The 16,000-nt window shown below is 35.2% G+C and overlaps 1 protein-coding gene across 1 annotated transcript in view; it reads right to left on the bottom strand.

The window, feature by feature from the left end:
• The window catches only part of EPHA3 (EPH receptor A3), a 362,146-nt gene extending 346,754 nt beyond the window's left edge, over nucleotides 1–15,392 (bottom strand). The window contains exon 1 of the mRNA XM_060010492.1: nucleotides 15,263–15,392. Within this exon, the coding sequence (XP_059866475.1) occupies nucleotides 15,263–15,350 (88 nt within the window). The 5' untranslated portion in view covers nucleotides 15,351–15,392. The remainder of the gene's footprint in view (nucleotides 1–15,262) is intronic.
• Between the last annotated feature and the right edge of the window lie 608 nt (nucleotides 15,393–16,000).

Here is a 16,000-nt window from a genome sequence, read left to right as displayed (position 1 = left end):
TAGACTAATTCTTTAATGACTGCCTCATGCTAAGTTATTTGCCAAAGATATAAATGGTCTCTTACCAGATTTCATATTCTAATGGTTGATTTCAAAATATTTTTGGTTTGTAACAGAAAATATGTCATTTCATTAATTTCAGAATATTTTCTATTCAAAGAGCTATGTAGCATATATTAACTTCTAAAAGTGATTTAAATTGGACACATTTTGAAGTGTTAGAACTCCACTTGAGATATAAATAGGAGTTTTTGGCAAAAGAAATCATTGTGGGGAGTCTGGATGGATATGGTTCTGGATGTCTTTCACATGCTTTACTCGGTCTAGTCTCACTGCTTTTAAATATAAAAAAATGTATAAATAGGTGAAGGGGTTTACATTCATGAAAACAGTAAAGGAATCTTCACTCAGTCTCCTTGAATTGGCTTTCAGGTGGGCACTAACACGAGATTTGCTGGTCAAAATGATGTGTGGTGTCTGATGAGAATTAGAAGGCGTAGAATGAAGTAAAGGAATAAGAACAAAGTATAGGGTAAACTGGCTCATATTGGTTGTAAGTGCTTCTGGAAAGAAGGAACCCTTGCTGTCATTCCTGCCACTGATCTTTATGTCACTTTTCCCACTTGGCTGAATTACGGATTTAAGATGCTCAGGAGTCTTGTTCTCTCTTCCCTTCTTACCCTCTACAATAATGAAGAGACAATCAAATGTCTACTCCTTTGCTCACTGGCATTGACAACATCATAAAGAATTATCTGTGCCAAGAATTTATATACCACCTTCCCTTCTTACTAATAAGAATTCATTAAAAATTTTTAAAGGACTCAGTCATTAAAATAAGATTTTGCAACAAGTGTTCTCATTTAGTAAGGACAGATTAAAAACTTTAGGTATAAATTTCTGGAGTTTTACATTTAAAGAATCATTAATACACCAAGATTTTTCAAGAGCATTTCAAAATTCTGATTCATAGTGGCTATCTGTCCACTTAGAAAGACTAAGAGTTAAACAAATATTCACATCTTTTAGATTAAGTGCTGCAAATATACAGATAGTACGAAAATAATTTTTAAAATTAAATGCCACAATTTCTTACTGAAGTGGAAGATCATTTCAATTATTTAATAACATATCTATGCTTTGTGGTAATGCTATAGTTGCATTTAAGAAAACATTTAGAAATGTCAAGGTGACAAGTAGGGTTTAATGGCTAAAGAATTTCAGACTTGTAATAATAGACATGTTTTCTTGTAAAACCTTCAGTTACAAGGTGCTTTTATAACCAAGTGCAAATAACTATGAAACCACTACAGCAGAAAACAAACCCATCCTTTGATTTTGTCTTGTTTTTACTAAAAAATAATGACATTTCCTTTCCTGTTTGTGCCATCACTGTAATTGTCCCAGACACATTTCTTGTACACTATTTATCTTTATCATTTTCATCACTTTCTGTTATGATGAAAAGAGTAGCTTTGCTCTAGGTTACAGATAGCAGAAGAGTCCTTTAATCTGCTCCTGAGTTATACTTAAATGTCTCAAATAGAATACAGGAAGTAATACATTTTGATCTCAGTGTTGTAATTCACTGTATGGTACTCTGGTCAACCATAACATGGAATCAAGAAATCAAGATGTATTTGCTGACAGGAGTCCACCAAAGCTCAGCTTTTCATTTTTACTGTACACACCCAGGTATGCCACAGAGAAGAAATTTAGAGAAGTCAGTTTTATTAATGTACTTATCTATTTCAACATAACTTTTATCTACTAGGATTATATATTCTTAGTTAACAGTTCCTATAGACTTCCTGTTTATGTTTATTTCTAACTAAATATAATTAAAACATCTTTGTAATAGATCATTAGTATTGTATTTCACAGACTAAAACTTATAAAAATGTTTTAAACTATAAATGAAGTCAACTAAAATCTACTAATTGTGGATAGATAAAACTTCTTGTAATCTATGTTAAATTTTACAGGCATTTTGTGTCATAGAAGTATAAATTTATGATAATTTCTCAATCAAATAACCAAGTAAAATAATTATGTAAAAACTTTTAAAAGTGTGTAGTGCTAGACATTTCTGTGAAAACCCTCTTGTTGCATGGTATCAATGGCTTATTTATGGGATATAAGCAGATTTCTGGACAAGGTGGTATACTATCAACTTTTTCGTATTAGCTTTTCTTCCTGGGCAATAATTTTATATTAACTTCTATACAGGCAGGTCCTAATTAAAGAAGAAACTGTAATTAGCTGCCGCATTTCAATCTTTGCCAACAGCAGGAAGAAGTCATTGGAATCAAAACATAGTCTTACAGTAAGATGTCTTGTGTTCTCATGACTACAGCAGCTCAAGGAAATAACAGAAACACAGACCAAAATTCCACTTGAAACTTGGATACTTCAGTAAATGTTAACTCTGTGTTGTTTCTAAAGTGTTAAAATTTTCTATTTTTTGCTTTTTAATCTGAGAAATCTGAAGGTCACTCTGATATTAATACTCTTATGGAGAAAACAGCTATTAAAATATCCCTTGGGAATGTGTTCTTATAACAAAATAATTCTTTCAAATAAATGAGTGGGGATGTTCTACTGTCAATGAGGTTTTACTACATTAACAACCTCAGCTTTGATAATGGTCCCTAGAATAGCAGGTCTCTTTGCTTCTGTGCATCGTCAACCTATATTATGAATCATTTAGACAAGTGAAATGTGTTTCCCAAAATGTAACGTACTAAAAGCAGAACATTAATGATTATGTAAACATTGTACTTTTTCAACACATTTTAGCTTTTTAAAGTGTTCTAGAACAGAAAAAATTGTTTATTTCTACTTTGAAAGGACTTTTTTGACAGATTAAAAAGTGAAAAATGAAAATATATCCTTCAATTTGAAATTATATAAATAATCATTAGGGCAAATAGGCACTCAAGCATTAGCACATATATTTTGCCTTCACACCATAAATTCAGGCTGTCTTGGTATATACTTTTTATTATATCGCTTGATTATTAACCTTTGACTACTAAATGTAAGCTATCTGTTTAGTCAGGGTTTGAACAATGGCTATGAAAATGGAATAGAACGTAGAAGATGGCCTACAAAACAATTCTAATATAGTAGTTATTTTCAAAATAAAAATGTGCTTGGAAGTCCCTTGGATATAAGGATTCAAATTTTAACATAGGGAACAAAAAGTGTAGTGATTAAATTAAATTTCAATTTAAAAACATTCTTTGGAAGATATACAGATTGCCAACAAACACATGAAAGAATGCTCAACATCATTAATCATTAGAGAAATGCAAATCAAAACTACAATGAGATATCATCTCACACCGGTCAGAATGGCCATCATCAAAAAATCTACAAACAATAAATGCTGGAGAGGGTGTGGAGAAAAGGGAACACTCTTGCACTGTTGGTGGGAATATAAATTGATACAGCCACTATGGAGAACAGTATGGAGGTTCCTTAAAAAACTAAAAATAGAACTACCATACAACCCAGCAATCCCACTACTGGGCATATACCCTGAGAAAACCATAATTCAAAACAAGACATGTTCCACAATGTTCATTGCAGCTCTATTTACAATAGCCAGGAGATGGAAACAACCTAAGTGTCCATCAAGAGATGAATGGATAAAGAAGATATGGCACATATATACAGTGGAATATTACTCAGCCATAAAAAGAAACGAAATTGAGTTATTTGTAGTGAGGTGGATAGACCTAGAGTCTGTCATACAGAGTGAAGTAAGTCAGAAAGAGAAAAACAAATACCATATGCTAATGCATATATATGGAATCTAAGAAAAAAAAAAAGGTCATGAAGAACCTAGGGGCAAGATGGGAATAAAGACACAGACCTACTAGAGAATGGATTTGAGGATATGAGGAGGGGGAAGGGTAAGCTGTGACAAAGTGAGAGAGTGGCATGGACATATATACACTACCAAATGTAAAATAGATAGCTAGTGGGAAGCAGCCGCATAGCACAGGGAGATCAGCTCGGTGTTTTGTGACCACCTAGAGGGGTGGGATAGGGAGGGTGGGAGTGAGGGAGACGCAAGAGGGAAGAGATATGGGAACATATGTATAACTGATTCACTTTGTTATAAAGCAGAAACTAACACACCATTGTAAAGCAATTATACTCCAATAAAGATATTAAAAAGAAATAAAATAAAAAAAAACATTCTTTGGACATTTTTATATCACAAAACTTTTTTTTAATTTTAAAAGAAGCCCAATGCAGAATAAATTGGTTTAAATTTCTAGAAAATTAAAATCAGGATATAGCTTGGACTTCATCATATTCTAGAGGATATCTACATCTAGACTTTATGTCATACACCATGACTGTTGTCTACAGACATACACACACACACATATAAACAAACTCTTCAATGTATAAATATGGGTCTTTATAAAGGCTCACAAAGGATCCAGTGAAGCGCCACATGCCTATCAGTTTAATTCAAAACTCTAGCCCTTTACTTTTCATATTAGGAGCATAGTGTCAATGGAAAGTATCAAACAATTAGTGCTGTGGTCGTCAGGAAACTTCATTTATCACTGCAAGAGAATGCAGAATTCAGACAAATCTCAATGTTTTTTCTTGGTAGTGTAGTCATAATATGAATAGCACCTATAGAAGCTTCTGTTCTGGGATGGTCTTTTTTGATATTCAATCATGTGCATTTCCAATACACACATGTGTGTGCATGTATATGTTCACACAGAATTTACATTGAGCTTAGATATGTGCTTATTAAAATAGCTATTTCTGAATGTTTGGTTCTTTCAAAAGTGCTTTTTACTTGTATATGTATTTATTATGCATTCATTCAAATTATTTATAAAGTTTTCTAGATATATGCAGTAAAAAAAATCTGGGTTATAATTATCCCTATTACACAAATTTAGGCAAATCATTTAGTCTTCTCTCTGTTTTTACTAATTTATTGTTGTTATTATTAACTTTATCTTTAAAAAAAAATCTTCCTTATATTCCAGGGACTCAGTTTTAGGCAGCTAATCTTCTGTAAAGATTCATATTGCACTTTTTATGACTTTCACGTCTATATTAAAAGTTTTTTATGTAAGTATTCATTTTGTAGTCCCAACTAAGCTGTTATTTTCAAGGCCTTTCAACATGCTGATAACCTTCTTTTCCAAAATCTAGTAACTAATTCTCAGGTGTGCACTGTTTGGTAAATAAACCAAATTATTGCAGTATGAAAGATGAGTTAATTTTTTTCTTAACAGTTTTCTTAATTCATTTTAATGTTTTTTAAGATTTATGCCTTTGAAATTAAATATAGAGTTCTAATGTTTTCACTAGGGCTAGGGTAGTAAAACTTGAGTTTCCAAAGGATCACCTTTGGAAAGGAAAATTTAAAGGGAATGGTTCAGTTACATAAGGGGACAATACTGTTGGTCACACACATGCACACACACACACATACATACACACACTCACACACAGTGTTGCACATAGACTTTTCCTCAGAGTGTTGTTCTGCTTAACCAGAGGATTATTTAGACAATCTACAAGGAAGCGATTGGAAATCAGCTTCCCAGCCTAACTTCTCAGTGTGAAGATTGCTATCATATGCAATAAAAAAGTACCTTTCTAAAATCTATAGAATTTTATTTATTGCTAAATTACTTTTGAAAATCAAGAAATAAAGCATATGTTAACTACTAACAAGCTGTTCTCTGTTTCCCGTACTCTTCCTGAGATAGATAGGGAATGCCTAAATTTCATATTGATTAGAAACTAACTAACTTTATCACTGGCAAAAAATAAATTTTAAAGTCTCATTTTTTATCAAGGGAGGGAGCGGGGGGGATGGGTGTTATTTTTTTACTGGACCTGCAGAATTTATTGATCTACCTTTATTATTTTAAAGACGATAAATTAACCTCCCCTTAGTGAATATACAGAAAATTCAAGATGAAACTATTTTCATATTGATTAAATAGACTTATCAGCAATAAAATTAACCCAGGCTTCTCCCCTTGCTCCAGTCCCCACTGGGTAATCTGTCAAGAATTTTTGTCTTAAAACAAGAGGCAACTCAGTTTGGAGACTTTGAAGTCACATTACATTTTCTTGATTTGAGAGAGCTCTGCAAAATCATATATGAACTAGAACATTAAATAGTAGGGAAAACAGTTGTTGATTCTAATCCATCAGAAGTGAGAAAACAAAAGTTTGTTGCTAAGCCTTTGCTTTTGCTCATGGAAAATGTGCCAATAGCAATAGCTTGAGTGGTTAGAAAACTCATAGGGAACCTAAATGATAACACGTTTGAAAACTTTTTTTCTCATGTTTCAGAGAAGAAAGCAAGGTACTGAAAGCAGCTTTCTGATTTGAAAGCCTGATGTCATCAATATGCTATTTTTGCTCTTTGCCAGGTTAACAGAATTTATTGCAGTAATTAATGCAAAACATATGTGCTGAAACACCCACATGAAAAATATAATTGCCCCCAACTTAATTTGCTACCTTTCAAAACCCTGTTTTAGCTACCTTTTCTCAATGCCTCCACTTAAATAGAGTACAAGTGTTTTTATGAAAGAGGATATAAATCTTTATAATTTATTTTCTCATCTTAAGTAATATATAAATTATCTTTTAAATAGGGGAAAGTTTCCATAGAAATTAAAGTCTACTTTTTAGGCCAAGTTCTACTTCCACCCATTACTGACCTTTATGACAATTCCAATAGTTAATTCACACTTCATTTTTATTATATAAATCTAAAAAAAATCACATCCAGGTTATATTGATAATTGCCTCACAATCTCTGTGTATGGAATTCTTGACAATAATCTTTCCGGGGTGAGGAAAGGAGTGTCTGAGGGTCAGGAAAGGAAGACAGAGGTAAGAATGTATGAAGAAAACACATCACAGATCACATCTTTTATTCCTCTGTTCACATCAAATTTTCTTTAATTCTTAGTGAGTCCCCAACCTATGCAGATAATCATACCTTATGAGGGTAAACACTGCAGATTCAAAGTACTCTTTGAAGTACTTTTTTGAAAGTACTTTGAAGTCTGATTTTTCACACAAATACTCTGAGTACTTCTAAGATTTTTCTTGCGAGTCAACAAGACACATTAGTATAGTCAGTAGGATTGAGGTTGAGAAGCTAGAGCTTTTCCTGAATAGGAGACCTCCTTAATTTACAGGCATTTGTGTACAGGAGAAAACATATGAGGTTAAAATCAGAAGACAGACAAGAGAGGGCCAGGCTCAGTTACTACTTTATTACGATGAGTTTACTTAGTTTCCTCAGTTGTAAAATGGGAGATATCATAATACCTACTTTAGGGCAGCTTTAAGATTAAATGAGGTACAGTACGTACTCAATGACAATGTAAGGGAAAAATCTTTCCAGCCAGTGGAACTCTGTGTAATTGTTATCTGATTACTGGGCATGACACTGAAGCCATATTTAGTCTTGGAATGCCCTGGATTCAACAATTCTTTTATGAAAAACATTAAAGTTTTGATGACCACACAAACATCAACATCAACCAACTACTAACCTACCTCGGTAATGCCGCTCGCAGAAACCCTTCCTGGCCCATTCCAGGTTTACTCCCAAAATCAGAAGAGGGAAAATCCTGTTTTCATTAAAAAAAATGGTGCCAATCAAATATGGGGCTGTGGGGAAAACAGACAACTTTCGATTGTGCACGGGGTGGGGAGTGGGTTTGTAGAACACGCCCCTTAGCTCTCCCGAGGGACCTAACAGGTGGCATCAGTAGATGGTCTTAACGAAAACTGAAAAAAAAAAAAGTTCTTCATTTTCGTCTAGAGAGATATCTTTTGAAAATTCAAGAAACAGCAAAGGGGTCGGGAAACACAGCAGCAAGCAGGACAATGGACGTCTCAGGCTCGTCCCAACCGAGCGGGCCGGGTTCGAGGCGCTTTCCCAACTCTACAGGGAGTTCTGTGAACCCTGGAGAACCCTGTCCCTCTCCTGCACCTGTCACCTCGCGGGGCCGGAACTTAGGAGGGCAGACCGCGCCAACTATGGACGCCAAGCTGCAAAGACTGCCAGCTATAGGGGGAGGTGGGGAGTTGAGGGTGGGGGCGAGAGAGACCTCGGGTCAGAGTCTGTTGTGAATGTCGGGACTTGCCTGGCGCGTCCGAGCCGCTCGCGCTCTCCCCAGGTAAGGAGAGTCCAGGTGCTGGGGAGGACGCCACCTCTCCGAGCGCCGGCAGCTCCGTAGTCGCAGGCAGAGGGCGCACGTTTGCCTCTCGCCCGCCCCGCCTACGCCCGGCGCTAGTTTCCGCCAAACTTGGCGCCCTCGCGCTCCCGTGGCTCCAGCCTCCGCCCGGGCTACCAGCGCCCGGCGCCGGCCGCCGGCAAGAAGCCGGCCGCCTCGGGGGCTCCGCGCGTGCTCGCCGCCCGCCGCCTGCGGGAGGCCGCTCTAGCTCGCAGCGCCCGGGCAGCGCGCTTTGGCCGCCGGGCGCGGAGACGCTCGCGCACAAAGAACCACCGAACCCCGAGGGCTGAACTGAGCTGGAGGACGTGGACCCGGAGATGGGCTTTTCTGATCCCATCTTGAATCCGATGAGGAGTGAAAAGTAGTGAATTGTTGGTAGACTCCGTTTTCCCGCCGCACCTATGAGCCTGGTCCCGGCGGCGGCGGCGAGTTTGAGGTTAAGATGCCCTGGTGGTGGGTGTGGTGGCCGCGAGGGCGCCTGCTCATCCCTCAGTTGCCATATCCCTGGAATTCCCCGTAAAGCTCTGTTTCGTGCTAAAATTTCTCAGGGCACACTTTTGGAATTTAATCAGTATTGCATTATCAAATGTGGGAGGTGTGATGCGAAAGAAGAGAAGCGCCATCATACCTCCTGTGGCCACCCCAGTTCATGGCTAAGGTTATTCACAACAGTTTATTTGTACAGTGCTGCCACTTGTTTTCCCCCTCATTCCTCGCCTATTATTCTGACTTCACCATGTTGGTTTGGATTATGTGGATTTTCACCCTCTGCTTTGACTGGAACAGCAGGACATGGTTTAAAATGAAGAGAGGGAGGGGGTTCCCCACTCAGGGCTTGCAGTTTAATAACATCACTCCAAGTTGGAGGCTTTACTGCTGAACTGGTTTTGATTCCATCCATCCTCCACATGCATACGCCCAGGCTTCCAAAGGGGTTTGGCTTACACTCTCAAAACTTTCCTAGACAAAATATTTTCTTCAGGGGAAAAATCAAAAGTGTGTAAACTTGAGAGGAGAAACAAAAGCACGCAACGCCCCTCAAATCCGCACCCCGCCCCAAACACACACCCTTTTGTGTGTGTGTGTGTGTGTGTGCGCAGGTTTTTAGAGATCTACTAAAAATTGATTAGCCAGATGTTTGACGTGGTAAATATTTTTCTTTTAAGCAAAAGACAAATATTATCATTGGTTTTAGAACCTTTGCATTTCTCTACCTCTCCATCTTTCTAATCGACTTTTTATTTTCTATTCTCTTGCAAAGACGTTTTTCCTCTTTGTAATCCACTACTTTTTTTTTTTTTTTTAATTTCACAGAAAGCTGGTAGGAGGCAAACTAAAACTTGCTGACTTTCAGACTTTTCCAAGAGGAAAACTTCTGCCAGGTTCCAAGAACTACCTGATTTTAGGGAGCTGGTAATAGACACAGAGAGTGAAATCAAGGGGTGCACATGTGCCCACACACTGATTTCCAGGAGGGGTGTCTGCCTAGATTGATTTGTGTCTTGGAATCCTTTGCATTTTATAAACGTCCAAGAATGTTTTTATTTCTAAAGTCATTACAGAAGAATTAAGGTTTTCAAATTTCTTAGAAATAAATTTCAAAGCCTGGTTTTCAGTATACCTGGATGAATAATATAATGAACGTTTTACACCACCAGTCACCCCTTTATTTGAAAAATCTGTGGAAAGCTACTTGTGCACTTGGTAAAAGCCCTGCTCTGACCCTCCCTGGTGATAAAATCCAGATCTCTGAAAACAGAATCAAAAAGGGGGCACCTGCATCTATTTTTCTAAATCTTTTATCAAACAGGAATTAAAAGAACAAGATTTATTAAAAGTTTTAAAGACAAGTGTGTAAAAAATAAAGTTGAGGATCTTGACAGAAAATGATTTGCAAAACAGTGTTCTTCCAAGAAATACATATTTCTCTTTCCATCTAGTATTTATGCCAAACAAAATCATTGGAAAATGACTAAAATCAAAGGTAACCCACATCACAGATTTCCTAGTAAGTAAATGTCTGTAAGAACTTATCGAGTTTTGATGATTTGTGGAAAGTTTTATTAATATTTTCTTGAAGATTTTATGACTTGGAGAATGTAACTCTCAAGAAGAGTTCTTGCTGTTTCCATTTGTGTTGAAGTTAGTAAATCAAATATACTGTGGAAATATGTTTTGCCTCTAAAAATCCTTTGCATATGTAACTGATTATTTGATATTTAAAAATTGCATATATTTTATTTCAGAAAAAATCCAGAGTTTCAGAAACAATTTTGACATTTAGGGATCTTCATAAAGAAAGTTATTTTGAGAAACTATTAAAAGTGAAGGACTCTTAAAGAACACACCAAAATTTGAATATTAAAATGTGGATAATATATAGACACGATAAAAAATCTTATGTCTTTTCTTTAAAGATAATAAGTTTCTTATGAGTCAAGGTGAAACTACTAAATTGTTTATAAAAGCAAAGAGTAAACCATAATTATATTCAAGTAATAAAAATCTTCACATGAAACTCCATAAATCTACTACACAATGTTAACAAAATACCTTTAAGTTATGATTGTACACAACGTTTTGTTTAAAATGTTTGTATTCATTTTATGTACTTTTCATTGTAGCTCCCAATTACTAGTGTTTCATGGGAAAGACAACTTTATATAAAATGCACCATAATCTTACACGGGGTAATGTTGTTTTGTTATATGTAGTTTCCCTTTTATGGTTCCAGTTGCTTTTGAGTTATAAACATATTCAATTGACTTTATATCTTAAAATGGGTAGAAAAATCATATTAACTACAGCACCAATAATAAGAAAGTATAAAATTGAATCTGTTCAATTATGATGAAGCTGGTTTGTACTTATAAGTCTATTGTTATTGCAAGAATATTTACTATTTAAGAGTTTTTAATTGCTCATTTATAACAAGGACAAGAATGGCATGATATATAAAACATAAGAGTGAGGAGAATGGGGTATCAAAGTGGACATTTCCCCACTTGAATTATTATTATCAATATTAGTCTTTAGGAAGATATAGATTCAGAATGAATTAATTTCATGATAGATTTTGAGAGGTTGCAAGAAGTTTCTTTCCGGCACAATCAAAATATTATCGTAGCAATTCAGGTTGTCAGTAAAAGCTTAAACAAATTTGCTGATAATCCTGTTAATGACCTAGGTCAAGTGTTAACTGTTGTGGGTTATAAAATAGTGAAATTAAGGTTTCTCCTACCTCCAGGCAAATAGCAAAGTTATAACTGTTGGGGGGAAGTAGGGGCGAGCCATTAGGAAAGCTATTAAATTACAAAAATGTATAATGCATTCAATTATTTAGTCTAGAATGATAAAATGCTATTAAAAGCAAATGTAAACTCTCTTTAAAAAATAACTATAAAGGTGATATGACAGCTTAGTTCTCTTAATATTTCAACCACAATGTGTTATTATTTGAGGAAGTGTTTATACATGAAAATGAGGCCAAGTCATACTGATTTTTAAAAAGGGAAAAATCTATTATTTTAATGTTTAATGTTCCATCATTTGCCTAATATTCAAAGGGAAGCATACAGTGTTCATCTCTAAGTTTTACTTTTGAGCTTTAAACGATCACATAGTATCCTTTTGTACTTAAGTGACTTACGTTCGGTGAAATACATTTCATATAGTGTGCCTACCACTCCTATAAAAATCTCCCAAAAAAAGTAGTATATATATGAAGATTGAATTTTATTCACTTTAATTTTGAAAACTGATTTCCAGTGTAAAGAACTCTATAGGTAAATGTTAATCTAAATTACAAACACTTTTGGATAGAAAAATTATTTAGTATATTATGTACTGATGAGTAAGAAGTGCATTCTGCCTCAGAAAGCTTCAAATGTAGAAAAGTGTCTAAAGAGATTACTTTATCCACTGCTAAGAGAGATTATACAAACAATAGTTGATTCTTTACTTTATATCACGTTTTAACCGCTTTGTAAAGTTATTTTTATTTAACATTATCATCATCCATCTGGGATGGCAACAGGGAGCAAATATATAAACTTTTCTAATAATACATAATGTAACAATCCTATTTTGTCATGAAAAGTAGTTGATTTCCCATGGAAGTCTTTTCTTGATGTGTCATGTAAACAGACCTGGTAAGATTTTAATAAAGTTCCCTGCAGCTTTTGCAAAGTTTCTATATAAGTATATAGGCCAATTCTTGATTTAAATAACCATCAAAATTATAAATAATTGTCATCAAAGAGGCCAGTCATAGAAAGTATCATCTGGAATCATTTTCTTGAAGGCATATTAGAAAGTTATCTGTAACTGGATTAATAAAAGGAAAGTTCATACTAAACTTTTTTTCTAAGTATTTTTCTCTTATCATGGACCCATGGCATTTCAAAATTGATATTTGATTATCAATTCTCAAATTTAAAAAATAAGTCACACAATGGCACATTTCCTAGCAATTAACTCAGTGGTTAGGTTTTTGTTCTCTTTTATTTCTATCATGACTATCTTCATAATAGATTGCAAAATAAATTTTAGTAAATTTCTAGTAAATTTGCTATAGTGTTGAAATATAATTTTTAACATATTTTAAATACAACCTAGTATTCTGTATTTCAGTTCTCAAAACTTATATTAGAAACCTTTATTAATGAGATTCATTTTATCATTATTCCTTCTACCCAATATATGAATTTTCATAAGCATTGCTTCTTATTCAAATAACATTGTTAGAAGAATTGCATAGAAATCTTGGCACATACTTGGATTTTTTCACTTTTCATGTTGTTCAACTCTACTACTATGTCCCAAGCTATTGCATTAATATTTGAAATCTTACTCAAATATTACCCAAGTTAAATCATTCATTTTACATTTTGTTTCAAATCTTCCCTTCATGACCTCAGAAGAGAAAGGAGACTACCATAGGACGTGATCTGGAAAGAATAATCCCACAAACAATGGATAGATAAACTTTTGCCCAAGCAAATTAAATGTAATTATGTCAGCTTTCTGAATATATTCACCTTTTTATATACATATTGTCAATGTGTACCTGCCTGTATAATAATATGCATTATATACCCAAATATACATAAGGTGTGGCTTAAAAGCAATTTGCATTTGATAATTCTTATTTCATTAAATTAATATTCATTAATTTTATATAAGTGTCAATAAGTTTAAAAGGCCTTTTTTCCTCTTGCAATTTACTGAAAGGTTACGTTTTGCACAAAAATAATGACTCTCATTAATGACTCGCTATATCCCTGTGCATTATTAATTCACTAAAATCCATTATCTAAATAGTTTATAAATATTCCATCTGGAGAAATACAATTTATCATAGCAATATGGGAATAATATTACTGTTTTCTAGCTATTATCAATACTTTAATATTTTCAAAGAAACAAAAAGAATAAACACTAATTTTAACATACTTGTATGTTACTCATTATACAGATAACTAGGCTTGCCTTTCATTCATAAAAAATGATTGACCATTACTTTCAAATAAACATGTTAATTTGATTTGTAAAAAAAACTCACTTGAAGGTAAGATAATTTCTTGATCCTTTTATTTTAGAATTTTAAATTTCCCAATTAAAAAAAGATAAAAAATTTAATGAAATCTGCCAAGTTGATAAAAGCAGTCACTAAGGAAAGAATGAAATTAAACTGCTCTATTGGCAGTGAAAGTAGGTCACCAAATATGAGAGGCAGTTTTTATATTTAATTAAAAAGTTTCTAAATATTTTTGAGTTTTTACTTGTGTTTTTAAAAAATAATATATACAATATACAACGGTACTGGCTTGCCAATATATTTTTTAGTTAGTGACATAACATATAATGTAGCATTTGCACATCAACTTCTCAGTATTGCTAAATTGCTAAATATTATTGTTATAAGTTCAAAATGATTAAGAGGAAATCCAAGTTGTAAGTGTTGCTTGAAAGCAATCAATTATTCAGAAAAGTTTTTCTTAAGAGTTAGCGATTATATTCACAAATCATTAGGAATAGATCATAAAAGGTATACAGGAAAAAGGCAATGTCTCTATTAAGCATAAAATCTTATAGGAAACATTGGTGTCCTTAATATTAGGTTTGCACTTTAATCCATTGAAAAGGGATGAATGGCCATTAGGAGGAAAATAAATAACCCAGCACTAAGGAAATACCATTTGCTGCATATGAACATTCTTTCTTAATTTGTTGTTCAGTTATTTACTACACCTACCCAGGAGTTTTCACTATTCATTAAATACATTCTCCTATTCGTATATAAGCCCTTAAACAAAGAAAATCCAATCTCAGCTTATTGTAATTCCTGCAAATATTACTTATGTTAACGTGGCATATGCTGCTAATTAGAACCTGTACCACAGAGCAAACCACCGCCTGGCGGGATACACATCACTTCAATACAGCAGTTGCAACATAAATACACACACACACACACACACACACACACACACACACACACACATCTCCGCTTCAACAAACTCTGATTTCGCTTTAGCCCATTCATAAATGCCATGATCCTAAGTTGGAACAACCTGTCATTACCTTTAAACATACTAAAGAATCTAGAGAGAAGGGTGGAATATTCTTTTAAACTTCTCAGAGTACTACATGGTCATAATTAGGAAATAAAATACTGCCATGACTATTTGGCAATTAACATACCGGGTTGTAAAACTGGAGGATTTTTCTTTCTTTCTGCTTAAAATTGGCAAACAAGATAATTGCTTGAATTGGTATCAGATTTAAAACACATTTTAGGTTTAGGCAATCCAAAATTATCTCTTAGAGTGTTTTAGAAGACAGCCGAAAATAAAAGCACCTCTTTCGTTTACTCTGAGAGCAAACTGCTTTATTCGGAGGGACCTCGACGACCTGAGAAGGCTTCGGTGCGAACGTGCTTGGAAGAGCTTTAGCCCCGCCGGGCAGGGCTGTGCGCGTCGCTGTACCTGGCTTACCTTCATTGGAAGGTTGGAGAATCAGTTCCCCGAAGCAATTGAGAACAGAGCAGCTGAGAAGGAGGAAGATGGAGAGGTGACAATCCATGTTGCTGGTGCAGAGGGCAGTGAGAGGAGCATATCTCCATGAAGCATGCCACTGATGTGAGGGGGAGCGCTCTGATTGCTGGAGAAGTTACCATGCTCCGCTCGCAGGCTGATGTCAAGTTTGACACTGGAGATAAGGAGGAGTCTGGCTGCCTTTCCTCGAACCTCGCTCAGGGACATCCCAGGGTCCTAGTGCCGTCGGAAGCGAGCGCTGAAGAAGAACAGGACAGCGCGCGCGGCCTCGCAGACAGCTCTGAAGCACCGAGCTGGGGCGGAAGGGGGTGGGGGTCGCGGGCGTCACCAAAGGCGCAGGAAATCCCGAAGTTATGATGGTGCGGTGGTGGAGAGTAGTGGTGGGGAGAGAAAAACACCCCCTCCTTATTTTCAATGGAAAGCAGCTATTTTATTGTTTGCAGTACATGCTCTTGTAGTTAATCCCCTGAAGAAACCAGAAACCCTGCTAGAGTGTCATATGGCAAAGTGAATGGAAAAGAAACTGAAATGCCAGAGAAACGTTTGTTATTAAAAGAACAGGAGCCCTTCATTTAAAAGAAAAGATTGTTGATTGTATTCAAAGGAAAATTGGTATTATTCCTTCACTGTGTTCAATGGGATCATAACTCTTCGCATAACTCTTTCTGGCGCAGAAAG

This window comes from Delphinus delphis, chromosome 4 (assembly GCF_949987515.2).
Source record: "Delphinus delphis chromosome 4, mDelDel1.2, whole genome shotgun sequence".
Taxonomy (NCBI): Eukaryota; Metazoa; Chordata; class Mammalia; order Artiodactyla; family Delphinidae; genus Delphinus; species Delphinus delphis.
Note: the sequence above shows the minus strand (reverse complement) of the source record. Positions and strands in the feature narration are given on the sequence as shown.